This window comes from Camelina sativa, chromosome 16, assembly GCF_030686135.1.
Source record: "Camelina sativa cultivar CO46 ecotype springtype chromosome 16, ASM3068613v1".
NCBI lineage: Eukaryota > Viridiplantae > Streptophyta > Magnoliopsida > Brassicales > Brassicaceae > Camelina > Camelina sativa.
In genome coordinates, this window is record NC_141895.1 from 14,247,666 (window position 1) to 14,275,249 (window position 27,584).

Consider the following 27,584-nt stretch of genomic DNA (forward strand, 5'->3'; position numbering starts at 1 on the left):
TAAACACATGAGAAGATTCAGGACATTTTTTTTTTGGTAATATGAAAATTATAGGTTCATTTTTTGGTTATATTTTTTTTTAACATCAGTATATACAAAAAGTTATGGACTTTCTTTTATAATATTAAAGAGATTATGGATCTTTTTATGATAATATGAAAATTATAGGCTACTGTGGGGGGGGTTCGTAATACTAAATCGTTGGACCTTTTTTCATATAATATAAGTGAAACACAGTTCTTAGATTACGGTAACAATAAATTCTTAGATTACGGTAAAAATAAAAATAAAAACAGAGTTACATTTTCCAATAATTATTGGAAATATTTTTTTTTTAAATGTCGAATAAGAAAAATACAATTAAAAACTATGTTTTTTGTGGGTTAAGATATAAAAATAGAGTTAATGTGTCCACAGTGCCGGCTCAAGAATTTTTGGGACCCTGGTCAATTTTTTTTACAAAAGATAAAAAAACAAAAATTTGACCCCTATATATTATGTTTTAGAAAATTCTATTGATTTTATTTTGATAATATATAAACACATGAGAAGATTCAGGACAATTTTTTTTTGGTAATATGAAAATTATAGGTTCATTTTTTGGTTATATTTTTTTTTAACATCAGTAAATACAAAAAGTTATGGACTTTCTTTTATAATATAAAAGAGATTATGGATCTTTTTTTGATAATATGAAAATTATAGGCTACTGTGGGGGGGGGGGGGTTCGTAATACTAAATCGTTGGACCTTTTTTTCATACAATATAAGTGAAACACAGTTCTTAGATCACGGTAACAATAAATTCTTAGATTACGGTAAAAATAAAAATAAAAACAGAGTTACATTTTCCAATAATTATTGGAAATATTTTTTTTTAAAATGTCGAATAAGAAAAATACAATTAAAAACTATGTTTTTTGTGGGTTAAGATATAAAAATAGAGTTAATGTGTCCACAGTGCCGGCTCAAGAATTTTTGGGACCCTGGTCAATTTTTTTTACAAAAGATAAAAAAACAAAAATTTGACCCCTATATATTATGTTTTAGAAAATTCTATTGATTTTATTTTGATAATATATAAACACATGAGAAGATTCAGGACATTTTTTTTTGGTAATATGAAAATTATAGGTTCATTTTTTGGTTATATTTTTTTTTAACATCAGTATATACAAAAAGTTATGGACTTTCTTTTATAATATAAAAGAGATTATGGATCTTTTTTTGATAATATGAAAATTATAGGCTACTGTGGGGGGAGGGGGTTCGTAATACTAAATCGTTGGACCTTTTTCATATAATATAAGTGAAACACAGTTCTTAGATTACGGTAACAATAAATTCTTAGATTACGGTAAAAATAAAAATAAAAACAGAGTTACATTTTCCAATAATTATTGGAAATATTTTTTTTTTAAATGTCGAATAAGAAAAATACAATTAAAAACTATGTTTTTTGTGGGTTAAGATATAAAAATAGAGTTAATGTGTCCACAGTGCCGGCTCAAGAATTTTTGGGACCCTGGTCAATTTTTTTTACAAAAGATAAAAAAACAAAAATTTGACCCCTATATATTATGTTTTAGAAAATTCTATTGATTTTATTTTGATAATATATAAACACATGAGAAGATTCAGGACATTTTTTTTTGGTAATATGAAAATTATAGGTTCATTTTTTGGTTATATTTTTTTTTAACATCAGTATATACAAAAAGTTATGGACTTTCTTTTATAATATAAAAGAGATTATGGATCTTTTTTTGATAATATGAAAATTATAGGCTACTGTGGGGGGGGGGGGGGGTTCGTAATACTAAATCGTTGGACCTTTTTTTCATACAATATAAGTGAAACACAGTTCTTAGATTACGGTAACAATAAATTCTTAGATTACGGTAAAAATAAAAATAAAAACAGAGTTACATTTTCCAATAATTATTGGAAATATTTTTTTTTTAAATGTCGAATAAGAAAAATACAATTAAAAACTATGTTTTTTGTGGGTTAAGATATAAAAATAGAGTTAATGTGTCCACAGTGCCGGCTCAAGAATTTTTGGGACCCTGGTCAATTTTTTTTACAAAAGATAAAAAAACAAAAATTTGACCCCTATATATTATGTTTTAGAAAATTCTATTGATTTTATTTTGATAATAAATAAACACATGAGAAGATTCAGGACATTTTTTTTTTGGTAATATGAAAATTATAGGTTCATTTTTTGGTTATATTTTTTTTTAACATCAGTATATACAAAAAGTTATGGACTTTCTTTTATAATATAAAAGAGATTATGGATCTTTTTATGATAATATGAAAATTATAGGCTACAGTGGGGGGAGGGGGTTCGTAATAATAAATCGTTGGACCTTTTTTTCATATAATATAAGTGAAACACAGTTCTTAGATTACGGTAACAATAATTTCTTAGATTACGGTAAAAATAAAAATAAAAACAGAGTTACATTTTCCAATAATTATTGGAAATATTTTTTTTTTAAATGTCGAATAAGAAAAATACAATTAACAACTATGTTTTTTGTGGGTTAAGATATAAAAATAGAGTTAATGTGTCCACAGTGCCGGCTCAAGAAGTTTTGGGACCCTGGTCAATTTTTTTTACAAAAGATAAAAAAAACAAAAATTTGACCCCTATATATTATGTTTTAGAAAATTCTATTGATTTTATTTTGATAATATATAAACACATGAGAAGATTCAGGACATTTTTTTTTGATAATATGAAAATTATAGGTTCATTTTTTGGTTATATTTTTTTTTAACATCAGTATATACAAAAAGTTATGGACTTTCTTTTATAATATAAAAGAGATTATGGATCTTTTTTTGATAATATGAAAATTATAGGCTACTATGGGGGGGGGGGGGGGGTTCGTAATACTAAATAGTTGGACCTTTTTTTCATACAATATAAGTGAAACACAGTTCTTAGATTACGGTAACAATAAATTCTTAGATTACGGTAAAAATAAAAATAAAAACAGAGTTACATTTTCCAATAATTATTGGAAATATTTTTTTTTTAAATGTCGAATAAGAAAAATACAATTAAAAACTATGTTTTTTGTGGGTTAAGATATAAAAATAGAGTTAATGTGTCCACAGTGCCGACTCAAGAATTTTTGGGACCCTGGTCAATTTTTTTTACAAAAGATAAAAAAACAAAAATTTGACCCCTATATATTATGTTTTAGAAAATTCTATTGATTTTATTTTGATAATATATAAACACATGAGAAGATTCAGGACATTTTTTTTTTGGTAATATGAAAATTATAGGTTCATTTTTTGGTTATATTTTTTTTTAACATCAGTATATACAAAAAGTTATGGACTTTCTTTTATAATATTAAAGAGATTATGGATCTTTTTATGATAATATGAAAATTATAGGCTACTGTGGGGGGGGTTCGTAATACTAAATCGTTGGACCTTTTTTCATATAATATAAGTGAAACACAGTTCTTAGATTACGGTAACAATAAATTCTTAGATTACGGTAAAAATAAAAATAAAAACAGAGTTACATTTTCCAATAATTATTGGAAATATTTTTTTTTTAAATGTCGAATAAGAAAAATACAATTAAAAACTATGTTTTTTGTGGGTTAAGATATAAAAATAGAGTTAATGTGTCCACAGTGCCGGCTCAAGAATTTTTGGGACCCTGGTCAATTTTTTTTACAAAAGATAAAAAAACAAAAATTTGACCCCTATATATTATGTTTTAGAAAATTCTATTGATTTTATTTTGATAATATATAAACACATGAGAAGATTCAGGACAATTTTTTTTTGGTAATATGAAAATTATAGGTTCATTTTTTGGTTATATTTTTTTTTAACATCAGTAAATACAAAAAGTTATGGACTTTCTTTTATAATATAAAAGAGATTATGGATCTTTTTTTGATAATATGAAAATTATAGGCTACTGTGGGGGGGGGGGGGGTTCGTAATACTAAATCGTTGGACCTTTTTTTCATACAATATAAGTGAAACACAGTTCTTAGATCACGGTAACAATAAATTCTTAGATTACGGTAAAAATAAAAATAAAAACAGAGTTACATTTTCCAATAATTATTGGAAATATTTTTTTTTAAAATGTCGAATAAGAAAAATACAATTAAAAACTATGTTTTTTGTGGGTTAAGATATAAAAATAGAGTTAATGTGTCCACAGTGCCGGCTCAAGAATTTTTGGGACCCTGGTCAATTTTTTTTACAAAAGATAAAAAAACAAAAATTTGACCCCTATATATTATGTTTTAGAAAATTCTATTGATTTTATTTTGATAATATATAAACACATGAGAAGATTCAGGACATTTTTTTTTGGTAATATGAAAATTATAGGTTCATTTTTTGGTTATATTTTTTTTTAACATCAGTATATACAAAAAGTTATGGACTTTCTTTTATAATATAAAAGAGATTATGGATCTTTTTATGATAATATGAAAATTATAGGCTACAGTGGGGGGAGGGGGTTCGTAATAATAAATCGTTGGACCTTTTTTTCATATAATATAAGTGAAACACAGTTCTTAGATTACGGTAACAATAATTTCTTAGATTACGGTAAAAATAAAAATAAAAACAGAGTTACATTTTCCAATAATTATTGGAAATATTTTTTTTTTAAATGTCGAATAAGAAAAATACAATTAAAAACTATGTTTTTTGTGGGTTAAGATATAAAAATAGAGTTAATGTGTCCACAGTGCCGGCTCAAGAAGTTTTGGGACCCTGGTCAATTTTTTTTACAAAAGATAAAAAAAACAAAAATTTGACCCCTATATATTATGTTTTAGAAAATTCTATTGATTTTATTTTGATAATATATAAACACATGAGAAGATTCAGGACATTTTTTTTTGATAAGATGAAAATTATAGGTTCATTTTTTGGTTATATTTTTTTTTAACATCAGTATATACAAAAAGTTATGGACTTTCTTTTATAATATAAAAGAGATTATGGATCTTTTTTTGATAATATGAAAATTATAGGCTACTGTGGGGGGGGGGGGGGTTCGTAATACTAAATCGTTGGACCTTTTTTTCATACAATATAAGTGAAACACAGTTCTTAGATTACGGTAACAATAAATTCTTAGATTACGGTAAAAATAAAAATAAAAACAGAGTTACATTTTCCAATAATTATTGGAAATATTTTTTTTTTAAATGTCGAATAAGAAAAATACAATTAAAAACTATGTTTTTTGTGGGTTAAGATATAAAAATAGAGTTAATGTGTCCACAGTGCCGGCTCAAGAAGTTTTGGGACCCTCGTCAATTTTTTTTACAAAAGATAAAAAAAACAAAAATTTGACCCCTATATATTATGTTTTAGAAAATTCTATTGATTTTATTTTGATAATATATAAACACATGAGAAGATTCAGGACATTTTTTTTTGATAAGATGAAAATTATAGGTTCATTTTTTGGTTATATTTTTTTTTAACATCAGTGTATACAAAAAGTTATGGACTTTCTTTTATAATATAAAAGAGATTATGGATCTTTTTTTGATAATATGAAAATTATAGGCTACTGTGGGGGGGGGGGGTTCGTAATACTAAATCGTTGGACCTTTTTTTCATACAATATAAGTGAAACACAGTTCTTAGATCACGGTAACAATAAATTCTTAGATTACGGTAAAAATAAAAATAAAAACAGAGTTACATTTTCCAATAATTATTGGAAATATTTTTTTTTAAAATGTCGAATAAGAAAAATACAATTAAAAACTATGTTTTTTGTGGGTTAAGATATAAAAATAGAGTTAATGTGTCCACAGTGCGGGCTCAAGAATTTTTGGGACCCTGGTCAATTTTTTTTACAAAGGATAAAAAAACAAAAATTTGACCCCTATATATTATGTTTTAGAAAATTCTATTGATTTTATTTTGATAATATATAAACACATGAGAAGATTCAGGACATTTTTTTTTGGTAATATGAAAATTATAGGTTCATTTTTTGGTTATATTTTTTTTTAACATCAGTATATACAAAAAGTTATGGACTTTCTTTTATAATATAAAAGAGATTATGGATCTTTTTATGATAATATGAAAATTATATGCTACAGTGGGGGGAGGGGGTTCGTAATAATAAATCGTTGGACCTTTTTTTCATATAATATAAGTGAAACACAGTTCTTAGATTACGGTAACAATAATTTCTTAGATTACGGTAAAAATAAAAATAAAAACAGAGTTACATTTTCCAATAATTATTGGAAATATTTTTTTTTTAAATGTCGAATAAGAAAAATACAATTAAAAACTATGTTTTTTGTGGGTTAAGATATAAAAATAGAGTTAATGTGTCCACAGTGCCGGCTCAAGAAGTTTTGGGACCCTGGTCAATTTTTTTTACAAAAGATAAAAAAAACAAAAATTTGACCCCTATATATTATGTTTTAGAAAATTCTATTGATTTTATTTTGATAATATATAAACACATGAGAAGATTCAGGACATTTTTTTTTGATAAGATGAAAATTATAGGTTCATTTTTTGGTTATATTTTTTTTTAACATCAGTATATACAAAAAGTTATGGACTTTCTTTTATAATATAAAAGAGATTATGGATCTTTTTTTGATAATATGAAAATTATAGGCTACTGTGGGGGGGGGGGGTTCGTAATACTAAATCGTTGGACCTTTTTTTCATACAATATAAGTGAAACACAGTTCTTAGATTACGGGTAACAATAAATTCTTAGATTACGGTAAAAATAAAAATAAAAACAGAGTTACATTTTCCAATAATTATTGGAAATATTTTTTTTTTAAATGTCGAATAAGAAAAATACAATTAAAAACTATGTTTTTTGTGGGTTAAGATATAAAAATAGAGTTAATGTGTCCACAGTGCCGGCTCAAGAATTTTTGGGACCCTGGTCAATTTTTTTTACAAAAGATAAAAAAACAAAAATTTGACCCCTATATATTATGTTTTAGAAAATTCTATTGATTTTATTTTGATAATAAATAAACACATGAGAAGATTCAGGACATTTTTTTTTTGGTAATATGAAAATTATAGGTTCATTTTTTGGTTATATTTTTTTTTAACATCAGTATATACAAAAAGTTATGGACTTTCTTTTATAATATAAAAGAGATTATGGATCTTTTTTTGATAATATGAAAATTATAGGCTACTGTGGGGGGGGGGGGGGGGGTTCGTAATACTAAATCGTTGGACCTTTTTCATACAATATAAGTGAAACACAGTTCTTAGATTACGGTAACAATAAATTCTTAGATTACGGTAAAAATAAAAATAAAAACAGAGTTACATTTTCCAATAATTATTGGAAATATTTTTTTTTTAAATGTCGAATAAGAAAAATACAATTAAAAACTATGTTTTTTGTGGGTTAAGATATAAAAATAGAGTTAATGTGTCCACAGTGCCGGCTCAAGAATTTTTGGGACCCTGGTCAATTTTTTTTACAAAAGATAAAAAAACAAAAATTTGACCCCTATATATTATGTTTTAGAAAATTCTCTTGATTTTAGTTTGATAATATATAAACACATGAGAAGATTCAGGACATTTTTTTTTGGTAATATGAAAATTATAGGTTCATTTTATGGTTATATTGTTTTTTAACATCAGTATATACAAAAAGTTATGGACTTTCTTTTATAATATAAAAGAGATTATGGATCTTTTTATGATAATATGAAAATTATAGGCTACAGTGGGGGGAGGGGGTTCGTAATAATAAATCGTTGGACCTTTTTTTCATATAATATAAGTGAAACACAGTTCTTAGATTACGGTAACAATAATTTCTTAGATTACGGTAAAAATAAAAATAAAAACAGAGTTACATTTTCCAATAATTATTGGAAATATTTTTTTTTAAAATGTCGAATAAGAAAAATACAATTAACAACTATGTTTTTTGTGGGTTAAGATATAAAAATAGAGTTAATGTGTCCAAAGTGCCGGCTCAAGAAGTTTTGGGACCCTCGTCAATTTTTTTTACAAAAGATAAAAAAAACAAAAATTTGACCCCTATATATTATGTTTTAGAAAATTCTATTGATTTTATTTTGATAATATATAAACACATGAGAAGATTCAGGACATTTTTTTTTTGGTAATATGAAAATAATAGGTTCATTTTTTGGTTATATTTTTTTTTAACATCAGTATATACAAAAAGTTATGGACTTTCTTTTATAATATAAAAGAGATTATGGATCTTTTTATGATAATATGAAAATTATAGGCTACAGTGGGGGGAGGGGGTTCGTAATAATAAATCGTTGGACCTTTTTTTCATATAATATAAGTGAAACACAGTTCTTAGATTACGGTAACAATAATTTCTTAGATTACGGTAAAAATAAAAATAAAAACAGAGTTACATTTTCCAATAATTATTGGAAATATTTTTTTTTTTAAATGTCGAATAAGAAAAATGCAATTAACAACTATGTTTTTTGTGGGTTAAGATATAAAAATAGAGTTAATGTGTCCACAGTGCCGGCTCAAGAAGTTTTGGGACCCTGGTCAATTTTTTTTACAAAAGATAAAAAAAACAAAAATTTGACCCCTATATATTATGTTTTAGAAAATTCTATTGATTTTATTTTGATAATATATAAACACATGAGAAGATTCAGGACATTTTTTTTTGGTAATATGAAAATAATAGGTTCATTTTTTGGTTATATTTTTTTTTAACATCAGTATATACAAAAAGTTATGGACTTTCTTTTATAATATAAAAGAGATTATGGATCTTTTTTTGATAATATGAAAATTATAGGCTACTGTGGGGGGAGGGGGTTCGTAATACTAAATCGTTGGACCTTTTTCATATAATATAAGTGAAACACAGTTCTTAGATTACGGTAACAATAAATTTTTAGATTACGGTAAAAATAAAATAAAAACAGAGTTACATTTTCCAATAATTATTGGAAATATTTTTTTTTTTAAATGTCGAATAAGAAAAATACAATTAAAAACTATGTTTTTTGTGGGTTAAGATATAAAAATAGAGTTAATGTGTCCACAGTGCCGGCTCAAGAATTTTTGGGACCCTGGTCAATTTTTTTTACAAAAGATAAAAAAACAAAAATTTGACCCCTATATATTATGTTTTAGAAAATTCTATTGATTTTATTTTGATAATATATAAACACATGAGAAGATTCAGGACATTTTTTTTTGGTAATATGAAAATAATAGGTTCATTTTTTGGTTATATTTTTTTTTAACATCAGTATATACAAAAAGTTATAGACTTTCTTTTATAATATAAAAGAGATTATGGATCTTTTTTTGATAATATGAAAATTATAGGCTACTGTGGGGGGAGGGGGTTCGTAATACTAAATCGTTGGACCTTTTTCATATAATATAAGTGAAACACAGTTCTTAGATTACGGTAACAATAAATTCTTAGATTACAGTAAAAATAAAATAAAAACAGAGTTACATTTTCCAATAATTATTGGAAATATTTTTCTTTTAAATGTCGAATAAGAAAAATACAATTAAAAACTATGCTTTTTGTGGGTTAAGATATAAAAATAGAGTTAATGTGTCCACAGTGCCGGCTCAAGAATTTTTGGGATCCTGGTCAATTTTTTTTACAAAAGATAAAAAAAACAAAAATTTGACCCCTATATATTATGTTTTAGAAAATTCTATTGATTTTATTTTGATAATATATAAACACATGAGAAGATTCAGGACATTTTTTTTTTGGTAATATGAAAATTATAGGTTCATTTTTTGGTTATATTTTTTTTTAACATCAGTATATACAAAAAGTTATGGACTTTCTTTTATAATATAAAAGAGATTATGGATCTTTTTATGATAATATGAAAATTATAGGCTACTGTGGGTGGGGGGGGGGGTTCGTAATACTAAATCGTTGGACCTTTTTTTCATATAATATAAGTGAAACACAGTTGTTAGATTACGGTAACAATAATTTCTTAGACTACGGTAAAAATAAAAATAAAAACAGAGTTACATTTTCCAATAATTATTGGAAATATTTTTTTTTTAAATGTCGAATAAGAAAAATACAATTAAAAACTATGTTTTTCGTGGGTTAAGATATAAAAATAGAGTTAATGTGTCCACAGTGCCGGCTCAAGAATTTTTGGGACCCTGGTCAATTTTTTTTACAAAAGATAAAAAAAAAACAAAAATTTGACCCCTATATATTATGTTTTAGAAAATTCTATTGATTTTATTTTGATAATATATAAACACATGAGAAGATTCTGGACATTTTTTTTTGGTAATATGAAAATTATAGGTTCATTTTTTGGTTATATTTTTTTTTAACATCATTATATACAAAAAGTTATGGACTTTCTTTTATAATATAAAAGAGATTATGGATCTTTTTTTGATAATATGAAAATTATAGGCTACTGTGGGGGGGGGGGGGGGGTTCGTAATACTAAATCGTTGGACCTTTTTTTCATATAATATAAGTGAAACACAGTTCTTAGATTACGGTAACAATAAATTCTTAGATTACGGTAAAAATAAAAATAAAAACAGAGTTACACTTTCCAATAATTATTGGAAATATTTTTTTTTTAAATGTCGAATAAGAAAAATACAATTAAAAACTATGTTTTTTGTGGGTTAAGATATAAAAATAGAGTTAATGTGTCCACAGTGCCGACTCAAGAATTTTTGGGACCCTGGTCAAATTTTTTTACAAAAGATAAAAAAAACAAAAATTTGACCCCTATATATTATGTTTTAGAAAATTCTATTGATTTTATTTTGATAATATATAAACACATGAGAAGATTCAGGACATTTTTTTTTGGTAATATGAAAATTATAGGTTCATTTTTTGGTTATATTTTTTTTTAACATCAGTATATACAAAAAGTTATGGACTTTCTTTTATAATATAAAAGAGATTATAGATCTTTTTTTGATAATATGAAAATTATAGGCTACTGTGGGGGGGGGGGGTTCGTAATACTAAATCGTTGGACCTTTTTTTCATACAATATAAGTGAAACACAGTTCTTAGATTACGGTAACAATAAATTCTTAGATTACGGTAAAAATAAAAATAAAAACAGAGTTACATTTTCCAATAATTATTGGAAATATTTTTTTTTTAAATGTCGAATAAGAAAAATACAATTAAAAACTATGTTTTTTGTGGGTTAAGATATAAAAATAGAGTTAATGTGTCCACAGTGCCGGCTCAAGAATTTTTGGGACCCTGGTCAATTTTTTTTACAAAAGATAAAAAAACAAAAATTTGACCCCTATATATTATGTTTTAGAAAATTCTATTGATTTTATTTTGATAATATATAAACACATGAGAAGATTCAGGACATTTTTTTTTTGGTAATATGAAAATTATAGGTTCATTTTTTGGTTATATTTTTTTTTAACATCAGTATATACAAAAAGTTATGGACTTTCTTTTATAATATAAAAGAGATTATGGATCTTTTTATGATAATATGAAAATTATAGGCTACTGTGGGTGGGGGGGGGGGGTTCGTAATACTAAATCGTTGGACCTTTTTTTCATATAATATAAGTGAAACACAGTTCTTAGATTACGGTAACAATAATTTCTTAGACTACGGTAAAAATAAAAATAAAAACAGAGTTACATTTTCCAATAATTATTGGAAATATTTTTTTTTTAAATGTCGAATAAGAAAAATACAATTAAAAACTATGTTTTTCGTGGGTTAAGATATAAAAATAGAGTTAATGTGTCCACAGTGCCGGCTCAAGAATTTTTGGGACCCTGGTCAATTTTTTTTACAAAAGATAAAAAAAAACAAAAATTTGACCCCTATATATTATGTTTTAGAAAATTCTATTGATTTTATTTTGATAATATATAAACACATGAGAAGATTCTGGACATTTTTTTTTGGTAATATGAAAATTATAGGTTCATTTTTTGGTTATATTTTTTTTTAACATCATTATATACAAAAAGTTATGGACTTTCTTTTATAATATAAAAGAGATTATGGATCTTTTTTTGATAATATGAAAATTATAGGCTACTGTGGGGGGGGGGGTTCGTAATACTAAATCGGTGGACCTTTTTTTCATATAATATAAGTGAAACACAGTTCTTAGATTACGGTAACAATAAATTCTTAGATTACGGTAAAAATAAAAATAAAAACAGAGTTACACTTTCCAATAATTATTGGAAATATTTTTTTTTTAAATGTCGAATAAGAAAAATACAATTAAAAACTATGTTTTTTGTGGGTTAAGATATAAAAATAGAGTTAATGTGTCCACAGTGCCGACTCAAGAATTTTTGGGACCCTGGTCAAATTTTTTTACAAAAGATAAAAAAAACAAAAATTTGACCCCTATATATTATGTTTTAGAAAATTCTATTGATTTTATTTTGATAATATATAAACACATGAGAAGATTCAGGACATTTTTTTTTGGTAATATGAAAATTATAGGTTCATTTTTTGGTTATATTTTTTTTTAACATCAGTATATACAAAAAGTTATGGACTTTCTTTTATAATATAAAAGAGATTATAGATCTTTTTTTGATAATATGAAAATTATAGGCCCCTTTTTAAGTAACAAAGTGTGCCCCTTTGGGTGTGGGCTCATCGGCATCGCACTGCTCGCACTCCCCTTTGACCCGGCACTGTGTGTCCAATAACCAGAATTGGAGGCAAAATAAACAATACTGCTTTTTAAGTCGGCTAATTTCCGAAATGCTCATTACGTTGATCGATAGTTTAATTTTGGCTCGGTGGTTAAATCAGAATTTGTGTGGCCACAATGGACCGCAAACGTATGCATGGTGATGGTGCTATACGTAACAGGTGGTCAAGCCAGAGTACAAATGGTGGAGAACAAAGGTCCTTGTTCAATGCGGTGGGTCAAACTCAAGTTCTTGTGGTTACACAGGGCTTTGAGGTTGTCAAAACAGCTTGTTAAACAGATTTGAAGTGGACATTTAGTTCAACACTACTCAGCGACATAACATCTTATTTGAGAGCATCACCTACATATGTGATCAAAGTGGCGTGCGTATGAAGAGTCATGTTAGAAGAAGCAAAGGAGATATAATTCAGTCAACAATAAACAGTAATGGCCATGATACCTTCTTCAGGACAGTAACTACAAGCATTTAAGTACTAGTAGTATAGCCACCTTCCACAAAGCTTCAATGCCAAAATACGTACAACACTACTACATGAAATAACATAATAAGAGATTTCTCAAGGTTATAAGGTAAAAAAGAAATGAAGGTAACTTCTTTCAGCCGAGGAAATCTTTCATTGGATCCTCATGGTGAACTCTCTTCATCCTGTAAGCTTCCATCTCTTCCGGAGTCACCTGCAATGATATAACAGATTTTGATTATGTCTCCACTAAATCAAGAATATGAATCAACAGAATCTTAAGGTTGGTTCATTAGATCATTACATCGTTGTTGTATTTGACATTGTACTTGCGTTTCCTTTCATCTTTTTCCTCCCTCCTACTGAGATCCTCCTGCACAGCAAGAACATAAGAAAATGCGTCAGAGATCAGAGAAACGTTTTTGCAAGAGAAAATATGAGTGAAACTATTGCTTCTTACCTTTTTAAGAGCATTAGCAAGTGCCTCCTCGTTCAATTCCAAATCTTCAGGAATATCGGTTCCCCATGAGGCCATTCTCTTCTCTTCAACCTTTTTTGGGCTCTCTGATCACCAAATACAAAACCAATTTTACATGTTCAAAAACTTAAAACAACTTAACAAAATATGTATATATAGAAATGGGTGATCACTAGACATTCCTCAAGAGCAATTTGTCCATCCAATGCAACACGAAAACATAAGAAGTTGGAAGAATAAATAGAGTCTATACATACCTTCAGTGGCTTCTTTGCGAGCAATATTAGCTTTCATCAGATCAAGGGCAGCCTCTGCAGCTTCAATTCCAGCTGAACCCGTGCAGTAACTATTGCGAATCGTCTGTTGGCAACATTTATATCCCCATTGATGATCTTTCCAATATGAGCCCCAGACACTAGTGTGATTGTTAGCATGAACATCTTCTTCATATTTACTCTTTGGCAATATCACCTCCTGTGCACAACAACACCGTATTAAGAATGATATATATTCACACAAGCTGACAATAACTTCAGGAAACCATCAAAACCGTACCTGTCCCTTAATAATCCTCCCAGCTCGGTCATACTCAACCTGTCTTTCGCTCTGCCCAAGCAAAAGTTCCATTGGAATTTCATCTTTTGTAGCTGCATTCCCGTACTTGTCCATGATTGTGTCCTTTGTCTGAGATTTCAGTTTGTCCTTTGCAACCTGAAAACTCTTATAGAGCAATTCAGCTTGGGAGGGAGCAGCTTGCATATGCATGTCCTGTCCCTTGTCAAATGCTTCCCATGAATGGATGTTTAGCTGTTTAAACTCCAAAGCTTGGCCACTGTTTCTATACTGGTTATCTCCCTGGATAGATGGTAAGGGGAAAAAAAATGGTTGTTATGTAAATATCATCAAAATATAAGATACAACTACATGATCCGATGATGAGCAACTTACCAGATAAAATTTGTCATTTGGATCCGCATCTGGAAGAGGGTCTTCACGCATGGATCGAGTTTTAGGGTCATAATGAGCTGAGTTGACGTCAAGATTCAACAAGTATTTTGCCGTATCTTCTCTGATACGCAGATTCCTGAAATTAAGAGAAGGTCACACCATTAGTGCATCAAGTAAAAGAGTCCAGCCAAGAAAACCTCTGCGATGGAGATGAGATATCTTGTAGATGAAGAATAATGACTAGTCCATACCTTACAGTTCCTGTGCTACCACCACCAGTTGTTCGAACACGCTTTTCAACCTTTGCAAAATCCATCTGCCTGCTCTCATCAACCTTGGCTTCATCGACCCTTAAGTCATCTTCTTCTTCATCCCCATCACTGGCTGGATCATCACCCTTTTCGTTATTGTTCTTTTCCTCAAGTTTCTTAAGTTGCTGCTCCTTCAGGTACTTCTTTCGCGCATCCTCTTTTGCTTCATAAAGATCTATCACACGATGGTATGTTGAAGGATCATAACCGTTCCATCGATCCCTCTTGCCATCGTAGTCAAGTTCAAAACTCTCAATTTTCTCATCTGGTGCAATGTTCTTGTCTGTGTATTTTGCCCCAACCTTACGAGGCCTATCCATACAAGCTTTTGCAGTATGCGTCATTGCACCACAGCTTCAAAATAAGACAGGCCAAATTAGAGAGTGAATAAATTAAAACAAACACAAGATTTTCCAATCTCTCAAAATAGCCAATTTCTAAAAATTTCAAAGTCTGAGAAATAACATGTTGGGCACAGGAATGTCACAACGATCAAACGAATAAACATTCAAAGGGACTGAATCATAAAACTAATAACAGAAGTCATGGAAACAGACAGAAAAAAAAGGAGGGAAGGACATACTTTTGACACGCTCCCTTCCGGTATTTTTCGGCTTGAAAGATCTTTGCACCTCTGTCATACCATGACTTAGTGTAATTAGGATCACTCTTCCATTTCCTTTGATGCTTCAAACTCTGTCAAAACCAACCAATAAAAAGAGTATTCAGTGTGAATGTTCAAACTAAGACAATTCAGAGAAGCAAGTGAACCAAAGAAGAATTTAGCTTACCGGTTTTTCAGAATTGAGATACCATGGAGCAGATGACATATACTGCGGGATATGAGGATTAATTTCCTTTCCATCCTCATCTACCTCAGCTGGAGCAAGCCCGGCTTTACGAGCCTCCTCTAATTCAATTTGCTTCCTATGATCTTCCCTAGACTTGAAAGCAACTGCAAAATTCCCAAGATCATACGTCAGAAAACATTCAAAACTGACTATACAATTAATTCTGGAGAATTCAGCCAAAATAACAAACATCAGAACAATTAAGTAGGCATATATCTATTAAATACCATACTGTATCTCACAGATAGAAACAAAGAAACTAAATCAAACTCTTAGAGTACCACAATTTGGAACTACACATAACTAAAACCAAAACAGAGCGAACTAATGATACAACAACCCCAAAAACGGTACGAACCCTAAATTCACAAATAAAAAATTACGGAAGTAGATATCAGAACAGCCAAATCGAGAAATTGAAGGAATCGATCACAAAAAAAAAAAAAAGGGGAAATATCGAATCAGAGATTCAGTAAGTATCACAAAACTGAATCGAATGAAAAGCAAAAACAGAGATAGATAGAGAACTCGATGATAGGCAACTTCCAAAACAGAAAGAACCCTAATTTCATGACAGAAATTACATAAAGTAGGTTTTCATAATCGAGATTCTTAAGCGCCAAAGGGAAATTAAAAGCCAAATCGAGAGACTAGTTAAAGTAAATCAGAAGAAAAATCAAAGGATTTTGGTACCTGAAGCCGTCGCCATGATTATACGTTCGTTAAGCTTTCGACTCTTCTCTGAGGCGAAATCTAAAGGAACGAAAGGAGAAAAGGTTACGGCTTTTATGGTTAAAATCAGGTGATATTATTGAATGTGTAATCAAATATGGGCCGTTATAAGGCCCATATAGCGGCCAGTTTATTAGCAAACACATCTTTCTTTATTATAGAGACCCAAACAAAAATTCTAGTCTACCTATGCAATTTTTGTTTTTCTTTGATCTTTTGCAGTGTTTTGAAATTCAATTCAAACAGTCAGACAAACCGGACTCAACCATGACCGGATGTATCGAGTTTGTTTTGACAAAAAACCGGGATATATAGTTAAAAGCGACTCAATTTTTTATTGATAACAAATTTGGAAGGACGTACCAAATTTGCATGTTTTAGGAGTTTATCGGAAGAGAGAATAACAAGTTTATATAAATGCAAAAACCTGATAATAAGCATCTTACAATTTTTTCTCAATTTTTTGATGTAACGATGAGAATGAGTAAACGATATTTGTTAAGTTAGTATTAAGATTGACTTATTTCTATTAGTTTTTTCAGTTATGAATAAGCTAGTTACGGTCATCTAGTAAAAAACATCCTCAAGTATTTTAGTATAAAGATAATCATATTCCTACCCTTCTAGCCGTAAACTCTCATTGCTCTACTTCATTTTCATATTATACCAAATCAAGTTCAACAAAGCTTTGATGAAGTCAATCAGAACCCATTCTAAAGAAGATTTTGTTAATTCAAACTTGAGAATTTAAGACCATAAATGGTTGTTAGTTTTTAAATAATTTTTTTTTGTTTTTGTCAACTAACATTAATTAAACTAAAATTGTCTAATCCCGAGTGTAGAGGGGAATAACTTTTTCACTGACATTTAGCTCCCAATATAGACATTCTCCTTAATATCATTACGATCTCAAGCCTAAATGAGGATTTATATCTCTCTGGTCAATTCGACATCGAATTATAGATTATATGTTTTAAATAATTAATTTTTAGATTACAATTTTAGATAATTTTTAGATTACAATTTTGGATTTTGGATTTTAAATTTTAATTTTTGTCTTTTGGATTTTCTTAAAAAATCAAAGAAATAAATAATAAAAAAATAGAGAAAATTTTCACATAAAATACTTTTTTTTCCCCTCACAAAAAAAAACTTTTTTTTAAGGAAGACTGAAAAACTCAATTTTTAATAAGAAAATAAAGTAACCCTCGTTTGAGGCGATGGTGGAGGCGCCGCTAGGGTTGTAACCCTCGTTTGCGGTGTTTTGATGATTTCTGTGGTGGTTGTATGGGTTTTATTAATGGTTGCGGAGGGCTCTCTGGGTTTATTGGGTCTTCGGTGTCTACCTGGATCTCTCTAGTTTAATTCGGATATGGAGGGATTATTGCAGTTTTGGTGGATATGTTGGTGGATCTTGGATCACGGGGTAAGGTTGGGAGATCTCTTTCGATATTTGCTTTCCTTTTTCGGTTTCCCCATGGAGGTGGATGAAAGAACTGAGTATCAAAGAGTCGGAATTGATTACGGGGGAGATTGGCTAGGGAGGGATTGGGAGGAGATCGGGAAAGAGAATAGTTATTCATTTTGCTCAAGTTTCCCTAGTTATTTTGTGGAGATCAGATCTTCTCTAATTGATACGATTTCCATGTTTCTCTTTGGTTAGGGAATCAAGCTGGGTATAAAGAGGGATTGGGAGTGGTCGGGTTTCTTTACTTCGATCTCTGCTTTCTTTGTTTCTGCTCTAGCTCTCGTTTTTTCCAAGTTTCTGTTTTTTTGAGTGAGTGTTGCTGGGTCGTGATGTCTCAAGCTGGTCTTTTGGGGAAGAGTTCGGCAAGGCAGATGGAGGGATTTGTTCAGCCAAGGCGCAAGATCAAAATCTCCTACTTTGACAACTTTGATCTCATTGCTGGGTATTCCAAGACGGTGATTGGGAGATGCTTTAATCCTCAAATGCAGGATATGAAGTCTCTGCTTCTTATGATGCCGCATATTTGGCAGGTAGAGGGGAGGGTTGCAGGGGCTGATCTAGGGTTCGGAAAGTTTCAATTTGATTTTGAAGAGGAGGCCGACATTGGAAGTTTTGAAGATGGAGCCATTTCATTTTGACTTCTGGATGGTTTCCTTGGTTCGGTGGACACCTGTGGTTGATCCGGCTTCTCCCTCAGCTCTGAAGTTCTGGATCCGAGTCTCTGACGTTCCAATCCAATTTTGGGTTGAGCCCAATTTTAGGGATATTGGTTCTGATTTGGGTGTGGTATAGGATGTTGATATCGATAGAGGGAGGGTGCAAGTGACAATCGATGGTCTGAAGCCTCTATGTTTTGAGATAGATATCGAGTTTTTCAACGGGGAGGTCACGATGGTAAAGTTGTTCTATGAAAGGTTGTATGGTTGGTGTAAGAAATGTTATAGTCTATGTCATCATGAGGCGGTTTGCCCTCTAGTTGCGGGTCACGGTTTGACTGGTAGTCTCGCTCATTCAGAGGAGAAGCAGGATAAGGGTCAGCTTATGAGCTACAAGGGGGCAGTTATGGCAGAAGCGAGAAGGGGTCCTTCTAATGGTGGTTCTTCCAAGAGTCACTATAATGGGTCGCATTATGGGGCTCTAAAACCAGAGCAGATCCTCTCCCAGGTGCTTCGTCTCGCAGAAAGGGGTCGTCCAAGGGTTCTTCTGGTTCGGGTTATCCTCAAGAACATCGGGGATGACAAGGTCTCTCTCGGGGACAGTCACGGCAACAGTTTGTTCCTGTCATGCCACCGGTTTTGGAGGAGGTAGTGGGGACATATGGGGAGCACCCAAAACAAAAATCTGCCAAGAATGCGTTATTTCAAGAATCCAAGGTTGAGGATGGGTCCACGAGTAGCTTTGGTCAAGATGATGAGGGTCTCTGTGAAGACAGTCAGATCATAGAGGTTACAAATGGGGCCGCGGGAAATGGTTGTTTAGGTGCAGAGGAGATTCCTCCTGCTATGGCTACGGTGGGTGTCAATGTTGTACATGAGGAAGCTGTTAAGGTGCAGAAGGAGGTTTTACTTGGTGATACTAATGTTGACATGGTTGCGGATGTTGCTACGGGTGCTATTGGTGTAGAGGTTATGGAGCAAAAGGGTTTGGTCGAGGATACCGTGATAGCGGACGGTGTGTTTGATGGAGAGGTGGGATGCACGATACTGTTGCAGAAGGTACGGACTCAAGGGAGATAGGTGAGGCTGATGGGGAGCAGTTTGACATGGAGGAGGATGATCTGTTGGAAGAGGTGGGGGATGATTGAACAGGTGGAGTCGGATGTTGCAGGGGATGCTTTGGTTTGTCTAGCTGGTCATGACACACAAGCTGATCATGGCGACTCCAGCATGGCGGTTTTAGGGGAGAAAGGGAAAAAGGGGAAAGGGTCTTTGTTACTTCGTGGGGTCAGCACTAAGAAGCGGATGGCTAATCTTCTCTTGTCACCCAGACGACGACCTCCTCCACATTGTTCCACTCTCGGTGACAGCGGTCATATCCTTAAGGTCTAGGAAGGGGCTAAGGGAGGCCACAGTGGGGCAAAACCACCAAAACCGAAGGTCTTTAAATGAATATTTTGAGTTGGAATTGTCAAGGTCTCGGGAATAAGGCCACAATCAGGAATCTTTGGGATTTATGGAATAAGTATATGCCAGATTTTTATTTCTTATGGAAACAAAGCAATCTTTTTCGTTTCTGGAACAATTTGTAGGCCATTTTGGCTATAAAATTTTAAAAATTGTGGAACCTATTGGTTGTAGTGGAGGCTTGGCCCTCTTTTATAATAAAGAAGTTTTTAATGTGTCAATTTTATTTGAGTCCAACCGTTTAATTGATGTTGAAGCTGCTTATAATGGTCGGGTTTTTCATTTAACCTTTGTTTATGGTGATCATGTTCCTATGAATCAGGAGTTAGTTTGGGAAAGATTATTAAGAATCAGTTCTTCTAGGTCGAACCCATGGTTTATTGTTGGAGAAGAGAGGAGGGAAGCTTCGCCATGCTTCTTCGTTCCTTTATTTTAATGGGATGATTCGGGATTGTGGTTTTTTGGAATTTCCATATCTTGGAGATTGTTTATCTTGGAGGGGTTGGAGGGATAAAAAACCGATATGTTGTCGTTTGAACAAGGCATTAGGTAACGAGGACTGGCATGATCTGTTTCCGGACACGGTTACAGAATATTTGCCAAGGATCGCTTCCGATCACGCCCCGCTTATTGTTAGTATAGGTGCCAAGAGACCGCGAGGACGACGTTATTTCATGTTTGATCGTCGTTGGCTTGGTAAGGTGGGTCTGATGGAGACAATCTCGCAGGGTTGGGTTGGGGACCAGCATGGGGTTCCGACAGCTTTTGTGGACAAAATTGTGAATTGCCGACGAGCTATCTCTCGGTGGCGTAAAGCGCAAGTTCCTTTTGGACGAGATACTATTGAGGACCTTAAGCGCCAGTTGGATGTGGCTCAAGCGGATGATACGGTTGTACCGGGTGTCATTACTGACTTAACCACACGTCTGCGGGACGCTTATAGAGATGAGGAGATTTATTGGTATCAGAAAAGTCGTAATAGGTGGATAAAAACACAAAGTACTTTCAAGCTCAAACAAAGCAGAGACGGGCTCGTAATCAGATCATTGGTCTATATGACAGGAATAATGTTTGGTCTACAAAGGATGATGATATTTGCAATGTTGCAGTATCGTATTTTGAGGAACTGTTTACTTATATTAATCCATCTAGTTTTGAGGATGCTTTAAGTGAGGTCCGAACGGTAATTACGGATGAGGAAAATGAGAGATTAACGGCCCCGACAACGGAGGCGGAGGTCCGTAAGGCTTTATTTATGATTTCCCCAGATAAGGCACCTGGCCCGGATGGAATGACTGCTTTGTTTTTCCAGAAGGCTTGGAGAGTTGTCAAGGAGGATCTTGTGGGCATGGTCAACCGGTTTTTCGAAGAGGGTTTTTTGATAAAAGTTTGAATAGGACACATATCTGCTTAATCCCGAAGGTGGCCAAGCCAACCTGGATGGTGGAGATGCGTCCTATTAGCTTGTGTAATGTGGGGTACAAGATCATTTCAAAATTTTTGTGTCAATGGTTAAAAATAGTATTACCCGATCTTATCTCGGAAACGCAGTCCGCTTTTGTTCCAGGTCGCCTGATCTCGGATAACATTCTCATTGCTCAGGAGATGTTTCATGGTTTAAGAACAAATCCATCATGTAAAGGGAAGTTTATGGCGATAAAAACAGATATGAGCAAGGCATATGGTAGGGTGGAATAGAGTTTTATTGAGGCTTTGTTGCGGAAAATGGGCTTTGGGGAGACGTGGATTTCCATGATTATGTTTTGTGTTACTTCTGTTGAATATAAGGTCCTTTTTAATGGCCAATCCAATGGTAGGATTGTCCCAGCAAGGGGTTTAAGGCAGGGAGATCCCCTATCTCCTTATTTGTTTATTTTGTGTACGGAGGTTTTAGTGGCAAACATTCGGAAGGCAGAACAGAAAAAACAGATTACAGGGATCAAAGTGGCGAACAAGTCTCCGCCAATTACGCACTTGTTGTTTGCGGATGACAGCCTTTTTTCCTGTAAAGTAGATAAGGCTCAATGTGGGATTATTTTGGATATCTTGAAACAGTATGAGGTTGTTTCGGGTCACTAAATAAATTTCGCCAAATCTTCAATCCAATTTGGTCATAAGGTGGATTAGGTGATGCGGACGGAGATGCAGGAGGTGTTGGGGATATCAAATTTGGGCGGCATGGGATCCTATCTAGGGTTACCAAAGAGTTTAGGAGGTTCCAAGACAAAGGTTTTTTCTTTTGTTCGAGACAGACTTCAGAGTCGAACGACGGGTTGGTCGGCAAAACTTCTCTCCAAAGGGGGAAAAGAGGTGATGATCAAGTCAGTAGCCACGGCGGTTCCGACTTTTGTAATGTCTTGCTTCCGGTTACCAAAAACAATAACGTCAAAACTTACGAGTGCAGTGGCAAATTTCTGGTGGAGTACGACAGGGGAGTCTGGGGGGGATGCACTGGTTAGGTTGGGATAAGCTCTGCTGTAGTAAGCAGTTGGGGGGTTTGGGTTTTAGGCAGGTTGATAATTTTAATTCGGCATTATTGGCAAAGCAACTGTGGCGGCTGATTGAGGCTCCGAACACACTGTTTGCTCGGGTTTTCAAGGGCAAGTACTATCGAAATTCTAATCCTTTGGAACCAATACGGTCTTATTCTCCATCTTATGGGTGGAGGAGCATTATTTCCGCTCGATCTTTAGTTAATAAAGGGCTTATTATACAGGTTGGTTTGGGATAGTCCATTTCCATATGGACGGACCCTGGGTACCGACTCAATCCCCAAGACCAACTTTCAGTAAGGGTCCTTTTAAGGATCCTTCTCTTCAAATCTCTCGTTTAATTGATTGTCACACAAATACTTGGTGTACGAATATGCTTAAGGAGCATTTCACCCCGGAAGATGTTGATCTGATAGGGGCTATACCTTTAGGAAGTTGTCGGCCAAAAGATTCCTTTGGCTGGCATTTTACAAAATCAGGAAAATATACAGTTAAGTTTGGGTACGACACGGAATGATGTGCTGCATCACGGCTTAGTACAATATCTCGATCGGGTCCGGAGATTACTCCTCTCTTGGTCGGCGTCCCCCCTATTTCTGACGAAGTTTGTCCCCCCTACATTCTGAAGTAGAAGCTCTCATTTGGGCCATGCAGGGCATGATCGGACACGACTACCGGGACGTGGCTTTCTATACGGACTGTTATGACTTGGTGAAGATGGTGTCTTCTCCTCACGACTGACCGGCTTTTACACCCTACCTCAACGACATCAAGATAGATCAAGCAGAGTTTTCTTCCTTTTCCCTATCTCTCGTTTCTCGAAATGCGAATGTAAGTGTGGATTCTTTGGCACGCGAAGCGCGACTGTCTCCGCAGCATGTTTTGTTTGTAGACTCCTTACCCTCTAATTGGCTCTTTTGAGCTGATTCTCTTGTTGTCAGAAAAAAAAAGACTGAAAACTCATATAAGATGGTTTTTAGATTATTAATGAAAATTGTTAAAATCTTCCAAAAACTAGACTCCATAAGTGGTGTAGATAGTATTGCAAAACTCCTTGGGGGTAGCTTTGAATTCACCTAGTAATAGTCCACTTGATTTCTTTGAAGTAGAAGAGGTGTGAGTTACCTTAAGATCAACAATTTTCCTATGAGAAGCCAAGCTAATGATCTTATGATCAAGTTCATTGTACACCCCATCCATCTTATTGTGCAGCTCAACAAAACTCTTACACAAATCAATGTAACCCTTAGTTTGGTCTCCTAAAACTCGTTTCAATGTGGCACTCATTTCATTATCTTGAAGAGGAAATTGAATAGAAGACTTTTCTTGAAGCTCTAAAGGTGGGTAAGCTTGGTTATAACCTCTGTGTTGATATCTTCTTTGCTCAGTCTTGTCTCCACCATCTCTTGGGACTCTATCATAGTCTTCCTCATAGTATCTTTGATCACTTTGAGCCAAATTCTCAACAAGCAACTCTCCTTGTTCTATGGTGAGGTTTGAAAAACTTCCTTTGCTAGCCATGTCCAATGTCAGTTTGAGCTCCTTTTTAACTCCTCCATAGAAAATACTAAGTATAGCTTGCTTGTTGAATCCATGATGTGGGCAATCTGGAATATAGCCCTGAAGTCTTCCCCATGCTTCATGGAAGCTTTCATGAATTTCTTGCTTAAAACTCATTATATCATTTCTCACTTGAGCGGTTCTTTGCTTGGAGTAGAACTTGAGAAGGAAGATCTTCTTATAATCATCCCAAGAATTGACCAAATGAGATGGGATAGTTCTCTCCCATTGGCTTGCTTTTTCTCCAAAATAAAATGAAAACAAAATGAGCTTGATACTATCGTCGGGAACACCTCCAATCCTAAACGTACTACACAACCTCTCAAAGGAATCCAAATGATCATATGGGTTCTCTATAGCTAGCCCCAAGAAATTAGAGCCTTGAATCAATCTAATCAAACTTGGCTTGATTTCATAAGCATTGGCTTCTATGGGAGGAGGTCGTATTCCATATCTTGACTCATGATAAGGAGCATTAAAGCTTCCTATTGTCGATGTGTTCTCTTGAGGTTGAGTCGGATTTGTTACCAGTACTTGAGGTTTTGGAGCTTTATTAATGCTTGTTTGATTGTCCACAGCCAACACCTTGAATGACCTTGTCGTTCCTTTCTTATTTTGGTTTGAGTACCTTTGATAGCATAAGAGAATCAAGGAAGACATATTAGTAACAACAAGCAAAGGTGAATTCATCATCTCAACTAGATGCATGAAGCTATTCATATTTGCAAAATTAAATGGCCTAGTCTCAAGCAAAGATGAAATCCTAATGGTTAAATGCAATTGCAAACCGGCAACGGCGCCAAATTGATGTAGTACTTTTATCAATTAAATTATCGAACCTCAGTTTGCAATGATCATTACACTAGGAATACACATGAATGCTTAATCTAAGCTAATAAGAAAGGGTTGGATTTATGTAACAACTTAAGTAACAAGCAAATTTAAGGCAAAAGAAAGAAAACACAAAGCAAGGGAAACACAAACTTAAAACTGGTTTAAATCAAGATAAAACAAATGAACCTTGGGCAAGGTAAATGACTTGGAAGATAGCTAATCAATCCTAGATGTCTAAGCAAACAATCAAGAACAATCCTATGGCTAAGAACACTTAAGCAAATCAATCCATTTCCATGATAGAGATCCTATGCTCATCTAGTGATAATTAACAATTTCCAAAGGCAATCACAAGGTAAGCACGCATTATAAACAAGTCTAAATGCCACTAAGCATCCTAATCATCAATTTCCATTGGCTAGGAATGCAAAGCTCTTGAATAGTTTGGTTCAGGAATTTCATCAAACACCTTATGGGCATGGAAATCCTAATGTCTAGATTCAAGCATTATCAAGCCTATCTAGCATTATTAACACTAAACAAGATAGAAATCACATAAATAAACCCCTAGACATCAAAGATCAATCATCTATCTCCCTAATCTACCAAGCCCAAAGTTCTAAAGGATCTACTCACTCATAGTTATGATCACACAAAGGAATGGGTTTGATCTTTGTGAAATCATAATTAGAGATTGTAGACTAGAGAATATAAAAGAGGAACTTGATATTAAAAACTTAGAAGTACTCAATCATCCAACAAACCAAGAGTAAGAAAGTTTAAGAACCCTAAAATTTGCTAAAACAAGAGATAAAAACAAAAGATAAGTCTCCCCTTAATAGGGTTAGAGTGTTTATAGGAAAACAGAAAAGGACCCGGGTCAACCCAAAACAAACTGGGTCAAACCTGGTTCAAAAATAAAACAAGTGTGGTGTTGGCTCCAGCGGCCATGGCTTGGCCGATGGTCTTGACCGCTGGTGGTGGCGATCTTCTTATTCCTGAACTCCATCGGCCAGCTCTTGACCGATTGGGATTGTCTTTGGTCCTGACGATCAAATGCATCTCCTCTTCACTCGGCCACCGTTTGGCCGCTTCTCTTGGCCGCTGCTCCTGGCGATCAATGCACGTCTTCTCTTCCATCGGTCGGTGCTTGGCCGCTGGTCCTGACCGATGATGGTCGTGTATGCTTCCTGATCCCTTGTCACTTCTTCAATTCCACTCCTCTTTGCTTCTTTGCACAAAAACAAGTCCAAATACTCCAAATATGTTGAGATTACTCCAAGAACCTGAGAGATAACACACTAGATGCAAATGCTCCTAAAACAACCTAGAATGACAAGATTATGCAACAAAACTATGCAAAAACAAGGCTTAAAATCCAACAAAAACACAAGATATCACCTTCCATGCTCACCTTCGTGTCTTCTCATGTTCATCGCCGGCGTCGTCTGACTTTCATAACTAAGAAGATGGATTATCAACAATCATTAACAGTTATTCACAAGTAATATTCTTTAATTCATGTGTTCAATCCTTATTTACTTGATCCTGATATCGTGATTGTGATTATTCTCCAATACTGAAATGGAAATGGAAATAAATTAAATCCACCGTATGTCGATTAGCCTTTCTATAAACTACTATAAATTACCTCACACCACCCACAAAAACGAACTCATCCCTCCACCTTAGGTAAGAACACTGAAACTTAATTTTTAGAAAATGTGTGAACTTGATGTTGTTGTGATTCCTGCTAAAGCAAACTATGTAAGCTTCAATTGTTTATGTCTTGGTCATTCTTCTCAACAAATTGTTGGTCGGCTACTTTGTTTTTAAGATACATCATCACTTCAGCAGGTAACCATGATATTCGTCTCTAATTTTAATATTGTTGCTGTGTGTTTTTGTGAATTTTGGTTATGTTTGGTTTTCTCAATTTAGTGAGCTGAATTTTTATATTGTAGTAAACTGGATTTATTTTTCTGTTCAGTTTATATTATTTGGAACTTTTGGGTTATAATAAAATCAGTTTAGTTTGGTTGCTGTTTAGGTCTGAATGTGGTTGTGGTTTGGTCTGATTTTGGTTACCTGTATCTACTTTCCAAACCTTAACAAGTTGGTTTGTTTTTGTTTTGCTTTGATCTGCAGAATGAAAACTCAACAACCTGGCATCAAGGTCAACAACCCAATATCATGAAGGATAATGAATTTATGGGGATAAACCTTCTTTTACTCGATGAACAGGTTAATCTTCTTACATGTTTTGATGTATTTGTAATCTTGTTACATGTTTATCTTCTTACTAGCTAAATGATTTTTTTTTCTCTTCAGTGCTCAGTAATCCATACCTTTATCCCATCAGCCTATGCCTCTCAATTTCGTAATATTTTATGTCAAGGCGTAATGTTCAATTTTGGAGTATTTAAAGTGGGTCGTTGCACAAGGCTCTACAAGATCATTCGTTTCCTTTTTGCAACAAAAATCATTGAAGTTCCAGATACATCAGGTAGAATACGATTGAAAGCAATGGCTTCCATGCTACAACGACTAGCTACTAAACCACAATCCTATTGTCCA

The 27,584-nt window shown here is 33.0% G+C and overlaps 3 protein-coding genes, 1 long non-coding RNA gene and 1 other non-coding gene across 6 annotated transcripts; 2 read left to right on the forward strand and 3 right to left on the reverse strand.

Moving 5' to 3' along the window:
- Nucleotides 1-13,130: 13,130 nt before the first annotated feature.
- On the reverse strand, nucleotides 13,131-16,657 carry LOC104750354 (pre-mRNA-splicing factor SLU7-A). The gene is made up of 10 exons (XM_010472143.2): nucleotides 16,492-16,657; nucleotides 15,739-15,902; nucleotides 15,531-15,643; nucleotides 14,888-15,301; nucleotides 14,637-14,772; nucleotides 14,244-14,543; nucleotides 13,946-14,162; nucleotides 13,671-13,774; nucleotides 13,515-13,583; nucleotides 13,131-13,424 (listed from the first exon to the last, which is right to left on the reverse strand). The coding sequence occupies exons 1-10, from the start codon at nucleotides 16,505-16,507 to the stop codon at nucleotides 13,347-13,349; spliced, it is 1,611 nt and encodes a 536-aa protein (XP_010470445.2). The 5' UTR covers nucleotides 16,508-16,657; the 3' UTR covers nucleotides 13,131-13,346.
- A 1,022-nt stretch (nucleotides 16,658-17,679) lies between these two features.
- LOC109129715 (uncharacterized) lies at nucleotides 17,680-20,342 on the forward strand. The gene is made up of 2 exons (XM_019238509.2): nucleotides 17,680-17,956; nucleotides 18,194-20,342. Exon 2 carries the CDS (start codon nucleotides 19,282-19,284, stop codon nucleotides 19,732-19,734), a length of 453 nt encoding a protein of 150 aa, XP_019094054.2. The 5' UTR covers nucleotides 17,680-17,956; nucleotides 18,194-19,281; the 3' UTR covers nucleotides 19,735-20,342.
- Nucleotides 19,969-25,506, reverse strand: LOC147925497 (uncharacterized). Its single transcript, XM_087493106.1, has one exon. The coding sequence runs from the start codon at nucleotides 24,891-24,893 to the stop codon at nucleotides 23,628-23,630; it is 1,266 nt and encodes a 421-aa protein (XP_087349232.1). The 5' UTR covers nucleotides 24,894-25,506; the 3' UTR covers nucleotides 19,969-23,627.
- LOC147925498 (small nucleolar RNA R71) lies at nucleotides 24,202-24,306 on the forward strand. Its single transcript, XR_015585542.1, has one exon. It is a non-coding gene; the product is annotated as a small nucleolar RNA R71 (small nucleolar RNA).
- Nucleotides 25,507-25,716: 210 nt separating the features above from the next.
- LOC147925499 (uncharacterized) lies at nucleotides 25,717-26,802 on the reverse strand. Of its 2 annotated transcripts, none has more exons than XR_015585151.1 (3): nucleotides 26,659-26,802; nucleotides 26,422-26,586; nucleotides 25,717-26,235 (listed from the first exon to the last, which is right to left on the reverse strand). It is a non-coding gene; the product is annotated as an uncharacterized LOC147925499 (long non-coding RNA). The 2 variants fall into 2 exon arrangements; XR_015585152.1 differs by having other exon boundaries at nucleotides 25,717-26,238; nucleotides 26,659-26,749.
- Between the last annotated feature and the right edge of the window lie 782 nt (nucleotides 26,803-27,584).

Coding starts and splice junctions, on each gene's coding strand:
- LOC147925497 (XM_087493106.1), bottom strand. CDS start 24,893: ATGAATAGCTTCATGCATCTAGTTGAGATGATGAATTCACCTTTGCTT.
- LOC109129715 (XM_019238509.2), top strand. CDS start 19,282: ATGCCACCGGTTTTGGAGGAGGTAGTGGGGACATATGGGGAGCACCCA.
- LOC104750354 (XM_010472143.2), bottom strand. Junction 14,544..14,636: donor CAAATGACAAATTTTATCTG/GTAAGTTGCTCA, acceptor CCATCTATCCAG/GGAGATAACCAGTATAGAAA. Junction 13,775..13,945: donor TCGCAAAGAAGCCACTGAAG/GTATGTATAGAC, acceptor TTTGGTGATCAG/AGAGCCCAAAAAAGGTTGAA.